At 37.8% G+C, this 17,985-nt stretch overlaps 2 protein-coding genes across 7 annotated transcripts in view; both read right to left on the bottom strand.

The window, feature by feature from the left end:
• Positions 1-563: 563 nt before the first annotated feature.
• Positions 564-2,734, bottom strand: nsmce2 (NSE2 SUMO ligase component of SMC5/6 complex). 2 transcript variants are annotated; one of them, XM_077721629.1, is made up of 6 exons: positions 2,412-2,734; positions 2,035-2,147; positions 1,770-1,911; positions 1,583-1,671; positions 1,052-1,158; positions 564-801 (listed from the first exon to the last, which is right to left on the bottom strand). In XM_077721629.1, the coding sequence occupies exons 1-6, from the start codon at positions 2,527-2,529 to the stop codon at positions 657-659; spliced, it is 714 nt and encodes a 237-aa protein (XP_077577755.1). In that variant the 5' UTR covers positions 2,530-2,734; the 3' UTR covers positions 564-656. The 2 variants fall into 2 exon arrangements, with proteins under 2 accessions (XP_077577755.1, XP_077577756.1); XM_077721630.1 differs by having other exon boundaries at positions 2,035-2,141; positions 2,412-2,725.
• A 408-nt stretch (positions 2,735-3,142) lies between these two features.
• washc5 (WASH complex subunit 5) overlaps positions 3,143-17,985 on the bottom strand; it is a 33,917-nt gene continuing 19,074 nt past the window's right edge. Inside the window, exons 1-29 of one of the 5 annotated variants that reach the window (XM_077721621.1) lie at positions 12,410-12,556; positions 11,959-12,149; positions 11,225-11,370; positions 11,023-11,107; positions 10,731-10,831; positions 10,309-10,501; positions 9,927-10,079; positions 9,722-9,835; positions 9,413-9,584; positions 9,141-9,268; positions 8,338-8,467; positions 8,079-8,191; positions 7,734-7,900; positions 7,227-7,302; positions 7,016-7,126; positions 6,686-6,826; positions 6,220-6,300; positions 5,980-6,081; positions 5,730-5,909; positions 5,515-5,639; positions 5,266-5,428; positions 5,062-5,164; positions 4,900-4,979; positions 4,714-4,817; positions 4,486-4,615; positions 4,301-4,397; positions 3,842-3,995; positions 3,672-3,759; positions 3,143-3,592 (exon numbers count right to left, since the gene is read on the bottom strand). In XM_077721621.1, the coding sequence (XP_077577747.1) occupies positions 3,536-3,592; positions 3,672-3,759; positions 3,842-3,995; positions 4,301-4,397; positions 4,486-4,615; positions 4,714-4,817; positions 4,900-4,979; positions 5,062-5,164; positions 5,266-5,428; positions 5,515-5,639; positions 5,730-5,909; positions 5,980-6,081; positions 6,220-6,300; positions 6,686-6,826; positions 7,016-7,126; positions 7,227-7,302; positions 7,734-7,900; positions 8,079-8,191; positions 8,338-8,467; positions 9,141-9,268; positions 9,413-9,584; positions 9,722-9,835; positions 9,927-10,079; positions 10,309-10,501; positions 10,731-10,831; positions 11,023-11,107; positions 11,225-11,370; positions 11,959-12,144 (3,480 nt within the window). In that variant the 5' untranslated portion in view covers positions 12,145-12,149; positions 12,410-12,556 and the 3' untranslated portion in view covers positions 3,143-3,535. Of the gene's footprint in view, positions 3,593-3,671; positions 3,760-3,841; positions 3,996-4,300; positions 4,398-4,485; positions 4,616-4,713; positions 4,818-4,899; positions 4,980-5,061; positions 5,165-5,265; positions 5,429-5,514; positions 5,640-5,729; positions 5,910-5,979; positions 6,082-6,219; positions 6,301-6,685; positions 6,827-7,015; positions 7,127-7,226; positions 7,303-7,733; positions 7,901-8,078; positions 8,192-8,337; positions 8,468-9,140; positions 9,269-9,412; positions 9,585-9,721; positions 9,836-9,926; positions 10,080-10,308; positions 10,502-10,730; positions 10,832-11,022; positions 11,108-11,224; positions 11,371-11,958; positions 12,171-12,243; positions 12,389-12,409; positions 12,557-17,985 lie in introns of those variants that run through there. The other 4 variants (XM_077721624.1, XM_077721623.1, XM_077721626.1 and 1 more) reach the window with 4 other exon arrangements.

The raw sequence follows: 17,985 nt of genomic DNA, 5'->3' as shown, positions 1-17,985 counted from the left end.
TATTGGATTACCTTAACCTTGTTCTATCCCAACTCAGGCTTTGTTTGTTGTTATTTGGACCCTTAAGAGGTTCAGAATGCTTTAACTACATGCATTGCACACAGTACAACTTTATTGTGGAATGCTGGCACTTTAAATGTTTTTATTTACATATAAAAGTGTGTCAAAATATAGTGCCCAAACCACATTCTGCTCTACCAGATGTCATACTCAAAATGAGTTCAGTTTAGAAATTCTTCAACAATTTGGGTCACTGCTTGGCAGAGTCCAATAAAGAACCATCACTCTCCTCTTATTAATCATATTCTGAGTGTCCTGTTAGCCTCATTTCTGTCTTCAGTGAGCACTAACCTACAAAATCTAGCAGAAAGAAGCAGTCACGGACTTCAAAGTTACTATTAGAGGTCAGAACCACAGTGGGATTTATCATAAGAAATTTGCCTTTTTTTTCTTGGAGTCATTGAGCTAACTCAATGTAGATATCTCCCTCTAGCGGTTACTTGGGCAGTTACTGAGACACGCAGACACAAAAAGACATTTTCAAAGAACTGTAATAGTAACAATTTAAAACAAAAACACCCATTTAATTGTGAATAAACAGATTGGAACAAAAGTGGCTAGATTTCTGGTGATGACAGTAAACAATGAATCTTAGCTTACTCGGTAAACGATTCCAATAACTGAATGGACTCTGTGTCGTTGTTTTGTACTCTCTTGTTCTTGATCTTTGTCTTCAGTGTGTAGTCGGGAATCAGGTCTGAATCTCTCACATCTAGGTTTTCACAACCCACCACAGGGCAGCTGGAGGGCACAGTCAACACAATCATTATTAGCTGTGCTGCAGCAAATGCAGCTTTTTTCATCTCCATTAGAGCCTTTCTAATGACTAGAGGCTTAAGACGAACCAGAGGTAATCATCGCAGTACATTATGATACTTTGTGGGACTAATGCAGTTTATTTTATTCCATAATAATAATAATGAATTGGACAAAAAAATTGTCATACTCAAATGAAACAAAAAAACTAACACAAAAAAATGCATCATCCTACCGACAATTCTTTTTCTGTTTGCGTCTTGTTTCAATGAGGAGTCTAATGGCGTTTTCATCATAGTGGTGGTTGCACTTTTTGTTCTTCACTGGGTTTACCATGTCTACCTGGAAGAGATGCAAAGATAAAACAAGTTAAACAGTTTTTACTTTTCTTAACTTTTATTTTTTTACATCCCTACAAGATCCCTCATTAAGGAAGTCCACTTGTGTTTTTAATATTTTCTCAGGAGTGAAACATGCGGGTGGAGTTTGACATCCAACTCTCATAAACCTCTGCTGAACGCAAAACTGACCTTGTAAGTCAAAACAGATGCTTCTGTTCATTTTGTCACATATTAACATCTTAGTAATATTGCCCTTGCTGTGTTGTGTAAAAAATGACTATCAAATGAATAAGTCTACATCAAATACAATAGCCAGGACCCAATTGGTTTTGAAAAAAACTTATTTTTGTTTTGAATGCAGGTGATTCATACGTTATTTTTGTGACTGAGTTCAGTATAGTAATATGGAACTGGCAGGAGGGTACCTGGGTGAGAGGGCACGTGAAAATAACTTGAGACTCCATCACAGCAACATCCACGTCAACCTCCTCCACGTTCTCTGGCTCTTGGCAACCTGAAAACAGAACACCATTGCTAAGCACTCTTGACAAGCTAACAGTAGAAAAAACACCCTGAAATCCGAAAGGAGATGGCAATCAAGCATTTACCCACCTTGGTTCCGAGCTTTCCTAATGCTTCGCCTAAAACCAACAATATTCTGGTGAGTCTGCAGATCTTTATCCGATAGACGGGATTTTTTTTCATTGAAGCGCTCCTTCACTATGGACGAGATAGTAGACAAGTCCTCTGGTGGCTGTGCAGTCAAGTGGAGAAAGAATAGATTTAAGTACTTTTACCAACAGAGTTAAATGTACTCACTTTGACTTTCCATCTGCATAATTTAACGGTGTGTATAATCCAGAATGAGAATTCAAACCTCTGATGTGATTTGTTGTACAATATCAACAAAGAAGTCAATCTCTTGTTCCATTTTGACACATTTCAACATGAGGGCCTCCATTTCACTGATGCCAGGGTCCCCGTCTGCAAGTGTACACATGAGACAGAGTTAGGAGGATTTGGATCATTATAAAAATGACAAATAATCAAAGACGTTTCTTCCTACAAAACAAGTCAATACTTTGACAAATTAAACGTTAAGAGGGAAATTGTTGGCCATGGTGCGAATAGATGCGCATTTAAGATTATATTGTGTCAAATATTGGGGACAGTCTGATGGATTTTAAGCGGTATAAAAGGTGAACTTGCTATGAAAATCGAGATTAAACAGAGATAAACTATTCATTTTCTTACCCCCCTCCAACGCGTCGGTAGCCATGGTGGTGACCAACTCCATTCCCGTTGCAAGGTGAGCCTGACACGACCTCAAACTGGACAAACTGCTCCGCACGCCACTCCAATTGTGAGACATACTCGAGACGTATGGTATTATGATTCGAAAAATGTAATCTAGCAGGATTTTAGCAAAGTGGCAAACCTTAACGCACCAACGTCATCATGTAGAGTAGTCTCGTGCTTAAAAGTGTTTTATTTCCTTGTTGGTCAAGTCAACCTTTATATAGTCAGTATCAAATCCCCGCGTAATAGTGACCGTACGGAGATTCGACTTTCGGTTCCTCTTTGGGTTTTCAAAGTAAACGTTTAACAAGTCAAACGAATTAAAATTTAAAGAAAACATTATTTTTGTGTAACCCCATTGTCCAAACCGGTTTCCACGTGGATCAATAACAAGAGTACGTTTGTTAAATTGCTCAGAGTATCATGGATTCGCACTTCATTTTTTAAAAACTTTCTTTTAAGTTGAAAGACTAATAGCTGTTATGGAATACGTATGTTCATCACGTGGTCAGTGTTTGTTTATTATTTAGGTGTGAGTATTGACCGGTAATTAGTATTTTAATCACGCATTTTTTTGTATAAACATAATCAGTAAATATCAGTTATTATACATTTTCACATAGTATGTTTTTCCCCCTCCTGCATTCATTCCTTTCATTATTTTTCAATTGACTTCATCGGTGTAGTGCTCTATTTTTTCAGTAAAGAAGCAATTTAATGACAATTTTGTTCATAACTCGCTCGTTACACATTTTGCAAGTTCCAAAATTGACATTGCATATTAAAACCAGACTACTCTTTCTAAACTAAGGGCACAAATACAGTACATTTGTCACAATGAAATACCTTAGCTCAGATTCAAATTCAAAGCCTTTAAACTAGGTGGGCATGCTATCCAGGCGCCCTATTTTCATGTGATATTACAAAATGGTAAGGTAATTCTAAGGACGTTTTATGCAATTTAATATTTGTACAAAGCAATGTTAAATCTGTACATTAAGACATTAATGATTCAAACAATCCATTCTTCACAAAAGGCCAATAAAGTTATTTTCTGCCTTGGTACATCTCCTAAAACTTCACAGTATTGTTCTGAATTCGTCAAAAATGAAACTGGGAACATGGGCTTCAGCCACCTTTGAAACACATAAATAGAGATAAGGTTATAGCAAAATGATACATCTGTTTCATTTTCAAAGTATAAGCCTCACTTACTTTTCGGGATAATTTAGTATATTTCACGTAGTCCTCCAGGAACATGAGCGCTCCCACCACATCTGAAGGCATGTCGGGTATCTTTTGACTGAAATTTCAGGGAATAAGGTGTATAGCTAAGATTAATTAAAATGTTGGATTAAGATAATTGATTTCATTTATCCAGATACCTTGTACACTGTTCCATGATAGAGCGAATGAACTGGCCAATGAGAGCCAAGAACTGCTTCGTGTATCTGGAGTGAAACTGTTTAAGAAGTGTTAGCAGACCGAGCACTAAAGGAGGCCAGTCTACTGGGTCGGTGGATTTCCTACACGTCATGCCTGTTAGAAGTACAAAATCACACAATGTATCTTTACGTGTACAAATTTGTAAGCCAGTAACCAAAAAAATAGCATAAAAAATATTGTATCGCTCAACGTATGCAATATTCAGAGTATTATCATTTATTAAAATAGGAGGGGTGGCTGCTTAACAAAATCTGGTACTATTTAAAATGCAGTTATTTCATAGAATAATTCATACATTCATGATTTTTCTTATTATTGCATTCTGTTGTGTTATTAATTTGTGAAGTAAAATGATATTTAAAATGTCACAACAGTGGTCGAAATATGCAGTGACAAACCTTGGTTTCTGCTATACTGAAGCTTAGGCAGCTGAGCAATAATGAACAGAAAGTTGATGATAGGAAAGAAAGGTAGGCGCTTTGTGGTAATGTAGATCTGTGAAAAATAAGAGGTCACAACATTCTTCAAGTTAATTTGAGGTCACCTGAGATGTGCAAAATTCTTCATTTTCACATACACAAACCTTATTAAGTGGATTGTGAATACCCGCAGCATCCAAATAGGCTGTGATCTCATACAGAAGAGTGTTGTCCTCTTTCGGGTAGGGCAGCGATGGGTCCTGGTAGTGGGCCTCTATGTCTGCTAACAGCGACCTATGAAGAGTCAAAATATACAAAAGAACAATTAGGAACAAATGTAATTTAATGTTAGAAACAAATTATTGTCACTTGTTTCATGGAACGGGACTGACTTGTTAAGGTTTTCGAGGGCAGCTGCCAGATGTTTGGAGTCAAACTTGCACGAGTACTTCAACTCATTCGCAATTTGCTGGCGTAGAATTTGCATTTGACCAACCTACAACCAACATTCAACAATAGGTTAGACATTATTCACAGTTGTGAAAAATATCTATTATTTGCACGTATTAAATTATTACCTTCATGATAGTATCCAAATATGGCCCCCAGATTTTAGGGGTTTTGGTGACGGCATTGGCATACACTTTGCTGGCATTAGCTGTCAGAAAAGGCAAATATTTACCATCGTTGTAACGAAATGACATGATATGGCCAAAAGCTTTTCCTAAATTGTTACCTACCTACAATGCCTTGAACTGGATTGACAGAAGCCAGCATGCTTTTAAAAACCTCTAAGGCAGCTTTATCCCTCAGAATGGTCTTCTGAATCATTGTCAAAAAAATCTGCACAGAAAGATTTTGATTTTAAGGCTCAGTGTTCTTGAATAAACATTTTTAAATGTCAATTTGTACGCTAGACAAAGTTCTGTTTGAAAGCTCATTACCTGGAGCTCTTTGACAATCATAAAACAGAGCAATCGGTCTAATCCATTGAGGCCGAATGTACCCAAGGAGCTCTGGATCTCTGAGAACAATCTATTGTTGGTGACTTCCTGGTGGCTTTTCAGGTCATACCATGTGTTCATTTGGTCAATGTAGCATGTCACCCTGTAAAAATGATCCGACAACAATTAAATATTCACTTGCAAGTTAGTTGACAAGTATATTCAAATTTCTCATAAATGCCCCCATACTTGGGATCTGTGATGCGGAGAATTTCTCTGCAGAGACGTCCAATAAAGGTGGCAGATTCATCCACAGATGGAAACATGGGGATGGGGATGTGAGCGGATTGGTACACACTCTGCCAGTCTTGGATCTAACCAAGGAAGGGAATAAATAATGTAGTCTACTGATATACTGTATACTGGAGGGAAAAAAGTGTTGACTTGACATCACTGAATTCAACCTTTGTCCTGAGGAAGCTGTTGCACTCTTGTTCTACGTTGTAATTGATGATTCGGGATACTTCCTCCTGCCAAATTTTTAGGCCATATATACTGACGTAGTCCTGGATGTACTCAAACGACCTGTAGAACCCATCCATGGTGGCTGCCATGTCTTTTAATTTGGACATCAATTCACTCGTCTAATTTGATAGAGAATTCGTTATTAAATCATATTTACTAGAAATGAAAAGAACACTTTTGATGATTAACCTTAGCCTTGGGATTGAAAATCAATCCTTTGTGAAGAGCATAAGCAACCCTCTTCACCAGCTCTTTCCTGATGCCATCCTCCAAAAGCTTCTTGGGATCTACCTAAAACATTAACACACACATTTCTCTGTTTCGCAATGCATCAAAGAAGTCTGCATTAGGAGTTTAATAGTTAAAAAGCAGTGTTTTTTTTGTATGTTTGTTTTAGACCCATGCAAGAACCAGCAGAACAGAGCACACCTGGATAATTCCAACTAAAGTAGTCTTCATCATCAAGATCCCTTCTGTGAAAATGGAGATGTCATGGGTGAGTTTAGCCACCTGCAAGGGTGACAGAGCAAGAAAAACATATATCATTAATGCACAACTATTCAGAAATCAACAGGGGAAAAAAGTGTCATATACAGTATATGTTTATCTTTGTTAGTTGTGTAGCTGACTTGTTTTTCCAGTACTACAAAAAGTTCAGAGCAAAATTCAATATCTTCAGTACTGTGATAAACTGAATGATTTGTCAAGCCAAATAGTTAATTTCTTCAAAATATTTTGAATATGGGCACAAGAAGCCAATGAGTGATTATGCCTGTGATTACAATATTTGTTCCGCATGTAAACACCTTGAAGTATTTGATATTAATTCAGCTTTTCATTTTACACAGTAGTTGTGATGTATTTGAGACCATCACGAACTAATCAACTTCCTTACTTCATAGCGTGCTCCTAGCTGGGAGTAGTCCTTCAGTTTGTCCTTATCCAGCCTTGTGGGAACCTCAACAATGTCATGGATCTGAAGCTTAATGATTTTGGCCAGACAGGTGAACATGCTTTCCGGGATGATCTGCAGTACCTGCGAAAATAAAGATAACAAGGTAAAGAATGTTAATCAATACTTGAGGATTAGACAAAAAAAGACAATCATGTTACGATCATAAGATAAAATGTAGAGTTACCGTTAGTAGGACAGCTAAAGTTAAAAGCTTTATTATTCAGACAGAGATAGACGAGCAAAACAATTGTTGTTAACCATTCATCACACCTTTCTGACATAAGCCACCAATTCTCCTGAGTAGAACTGTGAAACACTCAGCAGGTCAGCACTGTTGACTTGGTTGATTCGCAGCAATGGAAGATCCAAAGCTGAGGCCAGCTGGTCTCACAAACACACATAACAATTGCTTTTAAAATTATGGTTGAGATGAGTCAACAAATCCTATTTATCCATCAAGACTGGAGAAAAATATCCTCACTTTTAGAAAGGTAGCTCGTAGTTTTATGACCATGGATGAGTTTACTCGGATACTCTCCTGCATAATGGATGTGAAGCTGCAGGGTAAAACATAAGCAGAAGAGCAACAAAAGTGTTAGCAAAAAAGCAGGGAAAAATTAAAAATCAATGAGTCTTGTACAAAATTAAATCAGTTACATTATTTAAATTACATCCTTGCATTTTTTAATTATTATTTGTTTATTTATTGTTAACCCTATTAACCTTTGTTACAATCATGACACTGGTGAAACAACACAGCTATCCAACAAGAATAGCTGGTAAAATTATATGTTTAATAAAGGTTTCAATTTTATTGACAATACAGAGAAAAATAAATATCTTAAAATTGGTGCCACTTTGTTTAGAACTCATTGCTGATGTTGGATATGTAGAATCATTCCAATGAAAACCCATTTTACAGTGTTGATCACGATATAGTACTACCTCAATACTTAGCACTCAAGATTATAATGTTTAGTATGTTTACCTGTCAATGATCTGCCAAGCATAAGATAAGTCTCCAACTATCTGCATTGTGATGAGGACCTCTTCCTTAATATTGATGGTGCGAATCATTTGGTGCAGCAACTTTCTTGTGTCTGCCAAGAACTGGCAGACCTGTAGGTTAGACTCTAACTGGTGGAACTCCTGAACCTTAGGAGGATAAACATTACATTTCAAAACGTAAATATATCAAAATATTTGAAAATATACAAGTTAGTACATAGGTGAGCTATGAAATGAATACATTTGGTATATCATATACGTACTACTATACTTATATACTCCCCCTCCAAACTTTTGCAGTGAGTAATGTATAAATCATCCTTACCTCGACTAGAGCCCGTATGAGTTGGACCGTTTTTCTTCCAGCTGCTGTAGAGTCGTCATAGTCTAAAGATTCAATCTGTTTTGAGATTTCTCTGAACCAGGCTTGAAGATTTTCTGCATTGGCGACAGATTGCATTATCAAAAACGTTACAATTCTTTTCCCGAAATGTGAGAAATCCTGTTTGCACCGTGACTGCAATACTACAATTCTTGTGGAAAACAAGCCTTAAGCTCTGGACACATTTGTCATACTCACTCACCATTTTTTTCCACTCTTGTGAGTGGTTTAACACCAGAGAAGACTTCAGCCAGCTCAGTCATTCTCTCTGAACCCTCCTTTTTGTAGCTCTCCCATTTGATCTGTTTCTCTGACAGCATCTGCTTGAACATCTGGGTGAGGAACAGCACAGATGTAGAGTTGATGAGGAAGGATTAGTCAAATGAGCTATATTATGAAAAGATTCCATTTGCTTCATCTTTTAATGACTGAATGACTAGCCATATGCTACCATGCCATATGTTAATAGACAACAAAGGGGAAACATTCAACAAATTTGTCTGTCTGTCAATTTACATGGTCACTCTGACCACTGACATAATATGAAATTCATGAATCTTTGTCTTTTTCAAAGGATTTTTGAACACAAAAAGAAACCTCCTTCCTTCTCCCAAACAGAAATATTATGACAGGAGTAGGTCTTCAAAGTTAGAACAAAAATATAAAGATTAACGACATCTACTAATTGATTGATGCCTTAACAGGACATCAGCCACAAAAATTGTCATTGTTTTCCAGTGATGTTGTCATATACTGTACATATTGATTAATGATACCCATTTGCAGTGAAATCCATTTTTCTTGTATATTTTTATGATAAAGAATTAAAGAGGCGTTCTTTTAATTCACCCAACATTAAAAACATCTATTTAAGCCAAAGTTGCAAAGTAAAGCAGCTGTTCTCAGACCAAACCCAACTTTAGCATTGACTGTATTTTTGTTGTTGTTGTAACTTTACCTGGAAAATGTAATCTCTCATATTTTAACATTTATGACAACACTCACCTCCTTGAAGGTAAATTCTAGCTGAGCTGCATCAAGTAGGAGTTGAAAAAGGATCTTTGGGTTGTACTTGGAATCATTGATTACTTGGTCTTTGATCTGGCGTAATTTCTTATTGTTTGGGTCATAGGCTGAAAGAATGGACACATTCATATTAACTGTATATCACCATATATTTACCCAAACACTATCCATGTTGAATTCTAATCTCTTCAACAAAATTTGGCCTATATCTCACAAAATATAGCAAATACAGCACATACAATTGGACTCACCTGATTCAGCAGAATGCAGCATAAGCCAGCGAATAGCAACATTGCAGTCTCTCAGACAGTTGAGCAATTTTGGAATGTCGTCAAGAATTATTTCTTCTCTGAGGAAACCTTCCTTTAGCAGCTGCTGCACCTGAGGTCGAAGTGTCTCCATGCTGCTGGCATAACGGTTTGCCTACAAAAAAACAACAACCGTATGTTAATCATCAAGCTCCAAAGATCACTTATTCAACATCTTAATGATAAAATCTGTATTTCTAGCCAGTGCCTAAATACAATAGAAGTTAAATGAGACTGAATCGAAAGCTGTACCTGTTCTTTGATGTTAGCAGAATCTAAAGTATAGTTGAGAGCAGTTTTAGCAGCTTTGTATGGCTCCCAGACATCTACCAGATTCACTGTAATCCCCATGTAGATACTAATAACCTGTGTTTACACAAGATAAAAATGTTTTCATACTGCATAAATGGTGACATAAAGCAAACGTTCACTATTGGAAAAAGATCAAGAGTCATACCCAGTTATCAGGAAAGTACTTGTCAACTATCTCTCGCATCTTGGCCTGCTGGGTTTGTAGTATGGATGGGCTGAAGTAAAGGCAGACATATAGCATGGCTGCCTGATTGGCTAGTGCTGTACTGCGATGCTCTGGTAGTGGGTAGGCAAATACCTTTAAAGTGGGAAGAATATTAGAATAGAATAAAAAACCTTTAGATTGCACAATTTCAATTAAAAAACAAAGTAAATAATCACAATTGTACTCATTTTCTAAACAAGTTACTGAAAAAAATCATTAAAGACTTCAGGTTTACATAATGACCAACGCAGACATTTGTCAAAAATAAAAATACTATATTCAATAATTATGATACTACCCAAACAATGCAAATCTTTCTTACTTGGTTGTAGATGTCATCAGAGCGCAGTCTCCCAATAACCATACTAACGAATGTGTCACTTATGGGAACCCTCTGAAAATAACTCTCTGGGTAGTTAGCTGGCCGTCGGGCGCCTGGCTGGCTTGAGAAACCAGTGCTGCGCAGGAGCTTGCAGATATCGTCCATATTAGAGTCAGCTGAAGACCTTGCAGCACTGAGAGATAAATATGTGTAATATCAAAACAAAGTATGCATTGACTGTTATAGCGATATGCTAAATATAATTAGTGTGTATTCAATCAAATAAATCACTATTATCAATGAAGTTCACGAACAGTGTAGGCACTGAAGTCAGTAAAAGAAATCTAAGATTCATCTGTAACTTGAGTCAGTGGGAGGATAGTAAATTTATTAAAATATGAGTTTCTGAATCTTAGATTTACCTATATCTATAGTAGGAGACAAGCATCCTTTCTCGGACATCCCCTTCAATTTTCTGGTCGATGACAAGTAACATCACACCATATAGGTAGAGCGCTTCACACTAGGGAGGAAGAAAAGATAGCTTCAGCCTTACTTCAGTAGTGTCATTTCAAATAGTAACACAATTTTGTTGTATATTTGTAAATTAGGCTATAACATCAGTGACAGAGAACAATGGCTTTAATCTGAACAATGAATTTAAAAAATGATAAGTGGCTTTTATATCAGATTGATTGACATTCTTTCACATACCAGTAGCTGTTTTCCATCCTCATTTAGAAGTACAGTCTCCAGAGTCTGCTGAATATAAACTCCCTCATTTAGGTCATCCAAGTATCTGAAGAGAAGATAAACAATCCATATGGCTCATCCTCATTATCTGATTTTAAACATTGTATTTTATTATGTCATTAAACATGACTTAATAAGAATATAATATGTAACCATGTTTTACCTGTTTAGATCTACTATGTATTTATGGACACTCTCAAAAGCAAGATAGAATCTTGAAAGAATCTCAATGTTGTTCTCTCTAAACTCTTCATCCAAGTCCTGAAGCTCAGGTTTGGCTTCCAGCTTTCCCTCATAATATTCCGCGCCCTAGACAACAATGGAAGCTATGTCATTCAAAAACACGAAGAGAGAACGAAAGCAACACAAAACATTCCAAAAGAGAGTTGTGAACAGCACTTTTATATAAGCACTATTTGAGTATATGCCGCACGAGTAGTTTTTACTATTTTGAGGAATTTGCAAAAGTTCAGACAATTTTCATAGATGATCCAATAGGTTACTGACAATTATATTAATGTTTCTCAACTTGGGAGCCATGGGAAATTATTAGGGTCTTCAAAAAATAGATCATTTCACTTTATTTGCTAAAAATGTATGACTACTTTTAATATTTCTTTGTTAATCCATCTATTCAAGCATATTTACAGCACTGACTGGCTTTCGGCTTATCCCTTCAGGGTTCACGGCAGCGAAACAGTCTATACACCCATCAAAAGAGCCACATATGGCTCCCGAGCCATTAGTGGACTGTGGTCTATAAGGTCCATCCAATCAAGTAGCTGGGTGTACCACTCACCCAGTTAGTTGGGATACGTTCCAGATCATCAGTGACTCTAATGGTCAGTAAAATATCATAAAAAATATGGATAGATGACTGCTTGAAAAAGTTCCTACCTTGAAATAGCTGAAGTCACAGATAATGTCTCCATATTTCTGCTGATCACTCTTGTCTTTGAGTCTGAAAACTGCAGGGATGAAGTCAGAGAGGCGCAGGAGCTCAGCAATGATAGCATTTCCCCTGGATACTATCCTGAGGATGGCCTGGCCACACAAGTTATTCTCCGCCAAGAAATCCACCATCACGCCTAGAGGAGACAAATACAATCCTAACGTGCCAGGTATGTGTCGTTATTACAGTGTAATAAAATGAAAAAGAAGAAGCCACTATGGTATACATACGTTTCAGTTATGTAGATTTTGCAGAAATTAACCCGATACTGACAGAATGAAGTCCCTTACTTAATTCCCAAGCTTACATTATAGCGTATCCTCGCAAAAATGCAAATAGCTTTGATATTGCACACAAATGTCATGAAAGTATACAACGATCTCTTCTGTCGATTACCTTTATATGATTCAACAGGCAACTAAACACTCCCAAACAGCGTTTTCATTTCAAGTAGTCGCTTTGTTTTTTTCCTCTTTTTTCACTGTTTACTTCCTCATGACCAACCATGTGATCTGGCTCTGTATGCGTTTGATTCACTCTAAGCAGTGTGCCGAGGTTTGGAAAAAAACAAGCGGTCACGTCCACTATGAAGCAATGACGAAATATTGCTCTATTATGTAAAAAGAAAATATATATAGTAAGATAAACTCTTTCATTTGTTTGACTAAACCATTGATTCATTCATTTTACCCGACGTTCTGATGGCTTTTTAAGTCTGAGCATGCATTTTCAATTGAAAATCCACATTCATTCGTTAGATGGAGACAGAGATCCACTCTACATTGCTTGCTCTGTAAGGTAGTTTCATGGGCCTCACAGTTCTGGGGTCCTGGGTTCAAATCCAAGTCGGTCCTCATGTGTGGAGTTTGCATGTTTGGTTTTCTCTGGGGACTCTGATTTCCTCCCAGATCCCAAAAACACATGTAGCCTGGCCAAACACTCTAAATTGCCATTAGGTATGAGTGAGTGTGAATGGTTGTCCGTTTCCTCATGCCCTGCAATTGGCTGGCCACCACTTCAGGTTCTTCCCCACCTGGGGCCCAAAGTCAGCTGGGATAAGCTCCAGCACCCCAGCCAAGCCTTGTTTTGGCTGTCTATAAATACAATCAACTCATAATTTAATTTCGAGGTCTGAGATCTCCATGACCAACTGCCACTCAAATTGTCATGCGGTCAATGTGACTTCTTTTTCCCCGAACATTTAATAATTGGAAATGTTTATTTATCCTCAAAAAGGCTAACAGGCTGGCCCACTGTGAGGCCGAGGTTAATAGCGGTCATTCAGAGCGGCTGTTTGTTTGACCTGTCACCTTCGTGCGCGACTGAGCCAGGTTTCATCCCCAAGCCTGCAATTGTTGATAATTGGTGGAGTTCTTTTTAGCCTCACTGTCAGATTATCAACTCTATAATAACATTTAATATGCATAAGGCAATCTATAACCCCAATAACACCCCTTGGAAATTTATTTGTGCAGTAGAGTCCAATGAAAATCTAATGTGTGACATACGGCAAATTGTGCTGTGTTTAATGCCCTTAGGAATGTCAATCTTATCTGAGCAAGCAGTGGCATTATTTCAATGAATTCCATAGTTAGAAACACTGAAAGGAGTCATTTACATTCATGGCTAGGTATCACATTGTCCCTGCCGTCCACACACGATACATGTCGTCCATTCGACTGTGGGATTTATTACCCCACTTTCTATCATGCCAAGGTCACATTCTCAGAGGTACATGGGTAAACTTGTATGAGCTTATAGGGAAGCATCATGAAAGCTTTTTGCTATTGAGGTCTCTTACTAAAAACCTTCCGCGTCCGCACACACACAAACTATAATGTATTCTAGGTGCTATCTAGCTGCATACGTAGGTAATGCGCTTGCATGGTATATCATCTGGGTTACAGAAAGGTGTGACAGTTATCTATTGGTGAATGAATGATCAAATCATCTTCATTCCAACCCATTTTCATAGTCTCTCCCTGAGTGGCATGGCTACCATTGGCTGCCTTGCCAGGTAATTATCTTTTGTCGGTAAAACCCTAGAATTGACTGCCAGTTAACAGTTGATCAACTTTGACAAAGCTTTTTTTGTATTCAAACAAATCCCCAGACCTTGAAAACTGTCACTCTAAAAAAGTAAGGTTCTTATCTGTATCCAGCAGCTGTAAATTTATTTTTACAATTACTAATATTCTCACATTTTTGCAAATGATAGGATACGTGAAATTACTGGTAAAACGTGTGTGTGTGTCTGTGTGTATGTGTCTGTGTGTTTGGGGTGGTGGAGTGTGCATTAGTGTGTGTGAATGAAACTGAACTTGCAGATACATTGTGCCTTCAGGGCCCGTGTGCCCTTTAGTGACAACATGTTGACTGTTCAGCTTTGCCTGTGATTAAAGCTTTTCATGGCCGGTGACTTTTGCACAATTGTGAACTGTGTGAGGCGATTAAAAGCAGATAATTCTGCAGTGTGGTCCCCCTGCTATTCAGCTTCATTGATCTTCTCAAGATCGTGCCCAGCAAGCTTGTCTCACTGAGATAAAGAAAAAAAAGGCTCCTCCTCACTCATTTTCACAATAGCATGCAGTCTGTAATAGTGGCTGCTTCTCAGTCACTTTTATTCCAATTTAAACACCACTTATGGAATGTCACCTTATCATTTGCAACAGATTTAGGCATTGTGTGGCTGATGGTATGCCTTTTTACAGATTGTTCTCATAGTAGGGCTCACTGGAATGATGTGTGAATGGTTGGATTCAATTTCCTTTCCAGTTTGTGATATTTCAGATTTCAATGTAAAAGAAAATCTGTTCCAGATTCAACTCAGTGTAAATTGTAGTATTATTTAAAACATTTTTAAAACAAAATTTATAAGCTGTAAACTATGCAACAATTTAGGTTAATGGGAGTTTGATGGAAATGTAAGAAACCTTATGGTATTGCCTCAATGTATATTAATTTAATGGAGGTTACCATTGATTAACCATTATTACCTCCCAAAATATAAGTAAGCACGCAATACTTTATTGATCTCCATCAAATCCCAATTCCCACATAGAGATTTCTTCCAAGAGGCAAAAACGTCTCTATTAAAAAAGCACAATTTGTTCCATGCAATGAAACCACTTCAGAACAAAATGTGATTTTGGTTCTTTGATAGTCCAAACTGGGCAACAGGCCGACAAAGTAACCACTGCAGTAAAATGAGAGGAGGGCACCAGACAGCTTAATGAAACAACCGCGCTCAACACCCGAAAATAGGTCCCTCTAGTAATTCTAGGTCTAATAAATGCTTTCAGAACAACAAGGAAAGGCAGATTGTGGCAATACCCTATCAGTTTTGATCAAGCAGCAGCTGTCTTTTTATTGCTAGTCATTACTGTTGTCATACCTATTAGCATATAAATGCTTGCTCATCCTGTGGAGACCTAAAAGTTATTGCAAGTGTTATTGAAGCGGATCCATGCCCATGATTGAAATATACAAGCACAAATAAGCATTCCACAGTGAAAAAAAAACCAATTATTGTCATCACATGTCATTTTTATTAAAATGCATGAGGGTCAGATTAATCAATGCATATAAGAGAAATACCAACATGTTTGTTATATCTAGTATCATTCATTCAGTCATTTTCCGAACCGACCCACCTGGGACCAAACCCTCGACTCCAGAACTGGGAAGTCGACCCGCTAACCACTCAGCCGCTGGGCCAATGTAATATCATTCTTGTGAATATTTTGACATAAAACATCAGTCTGACTGACTAGACAATGGATTTTTTCACAGTAATCACTCACTCATCAAATAATCTATTTAAAGGATTGCTGACACTTTGTGTAATGTATTAGCCTAAACAGCCCTTCTAGGGATATATGAGATTTTCTATTGGTTAAAACCTGGCATCTATACAATGGTTGAACGGAAATATCAAAGTTACTTGTCATATTATACCCCCAGAAGGTCTATGCATTCATTACATTAGAATGGAATTAATCTTAACACAGAGTTGAAATCTGGACTGAGTTATGAGGGTGAAACGCAGGTTAAATGCTTTTTTGTTGCTGCCACTCAAGTGAAAGGTCCCTGTGACTGTAGCACACAGCAGAAATGATAGCCAGAGACCAATAGAACCTATCAACGTCTAACAAAGTCCACCATAAATCATGGCACCACATATAATAATCAATCCACAAAGGGGCAATGTCATGTTTTAGGAATGAAGTGATCGCTGACAACATTCTTGGTGTCACAGCCTATTTTTAGAAAATGTATTTTATTTATTCATTTTTTAATTATTGTAAATGTCAGATGACCTCTGGTATGTAAATTCACTATACATACACTACACACTACACATAATTGTATTACATGCATTACGTTACATCAGAATAAACCTGTACATGCACACAAAATTCTCAAGCCATGTTGACTAAGCCTACTGTCTGTGTAATATATTACAAATACATCACAAATTATGCATAAAGACCCTCAGGAGAAGTGCGGCCTGCCAGATGAGTGGTTAGAATGTCAGCCCTAATGTTCTGAGGTTGTGGGTTTGATCCCAGGTCCGTTTGCATGTTCTCCCTGGCCTTGCGTGGGTTTTCTCTGGGTACTCTAGTTTCCTCCCACATTCCCAAAACATGCACGGTAGGCTGGTTGAAAACCCTAAATTGCCCCTACGTAAAAGTGTGATGGAGACAACCATTCACGTGCACACTATTTTGCTAACTTTTCTTCCATCTTAATTGCATATCCGTATGTGGGTCCAGGTGTGCGTGTGTTGATGTATTAATCTGTATGTGTGCTCTCTGCACTTTTTCTAAACACCAGAGATGTTTGTGAAACCTGCACCCAAACCAAACTCTCTATGTTGCACCGTTATACCCGGGCAGGATTTAATTGAACCTAAGATATACAGTGAGGGAAAGCATAAATCTCTATTTGGCCTGAGTAGTTGCTTGGCTGCAAGGCTTGCTGGATGTCTAGGAAAACTCTGCTGACCTGGGTTCATCCAAATTAGATATTGGCATGGCTGAATATATTACACGCTGGGAGCCCTGCACTGAAGCTCTCACCCTGTTGAGCTGCTCCTGGCTACTGCTCAGCTCAGACCAGCACAATGCATCAGTAGGGAGAGAGCAGTTCCAGCCTCATTAGGCTGCCAATAATAGCAAGACAAAAGTAAAACCTACTGAGAATTTCTTTTTTTTTTTTTTTACCGATGCCACCTTTTTCTACACTTTTTCTTCATTTACTTTGATTTAACTGTCATCATCGTCATTTTCTTTTGAAGTGGAGCACTTTGGAGGTACAGTAAATGATATTTTTCCCATGATGAAAGGAGAGCTTGTCACATATCCGTGGCAATTAAAAAAAGTACTCTGTGACATCTCGAAATATGTGACTGTTGTCATGACATCCTGCATTTTACACTAATGACTACCTTCCCTTGTAGACTGCTAAAGAGAATGAAAGGAAGAAGACATGGAGATTAACAACAGGGAAGGAATTTAAAAACCTTGATTGATCCTCCCTGGACTGTGTGGATTTGAAGATGTCTTTCACACAAAGTCAAGTTAACTTGGTAAATATAAAGTTGAAAGAATGCCTTTTATAGTTGCTTTATGCTGTGGTTCTCAAAAGTATCAACAGAAAAATACATAGCAGTCCAACTACCACTACTAATACAGGAGCATAATAGGTTTAAGTGTTACTCAAAACAAGACAAGATTTGTTTTATATTTAAAATTATCATAGGCTACTATAAAACAGTGTAAAGGGTCACAGGCACAAGGCTTGTGAGGGTGATGGAGCCCATCCCGGTCAACTACAGGCCCCAGGAGGGAGAAACCCTGATTTAGTGGCCATCCAATCGCAGTGCACAAGGACAACCCATCCACAATCACACTCATATCTGTAGGTAATTTAGAGCAGGGAGTCCCCCTCTTCCTGCCTGAAGTCAGCGG

The sequence above is a fragment of the Stigmatopora nigra genome, chromosome 7 (genome assembly GCF_051989575.1).
Source record: "Stigmatopora nigra isolate UIUO_SnigA chromosome 7, RoL_Snig_1.1, whole genome shotgun sequence".
NCBI lineage: Eukaryota > Metazoa > Chordata > Actinopteri > Syngnathiformes > Syngnathidae > Stigmatopora > Stigmatopora nigra.
Note: the sequence above shows the minus strand (reverse complement) of the source record. Positions and strands in the feature narration are given on the sequence as shown.

What these genes read in the sequence shown, in the direction of transcription:
- nsmce2 (XM_077721629.1), bottom strand. Translation starts at nt 2,529, where the DNA reads ATGTCTCACAATTGGAGTGGCGTGCGGAGCAGTTTGTCCAGTTTGAGG. An exon ending in TACCGACGCGTTGGAGGGGG is followed by an intron (nt 2,148 to 2,411) that starts GTAAGAAAATGA and finishes TCATGTGTACAC; the next exon opens with TTGCAGACGGGGACCCTGGC. An exon ending in AAACAGAAAAAGAATTGTCG is followed by an intron (nt 802 to 1,051) that starts GTAGGATGATGC and finishes TGTGCCCTCCAG; the next exon opens with CTGCCCTGTGGTGGGTTGTG.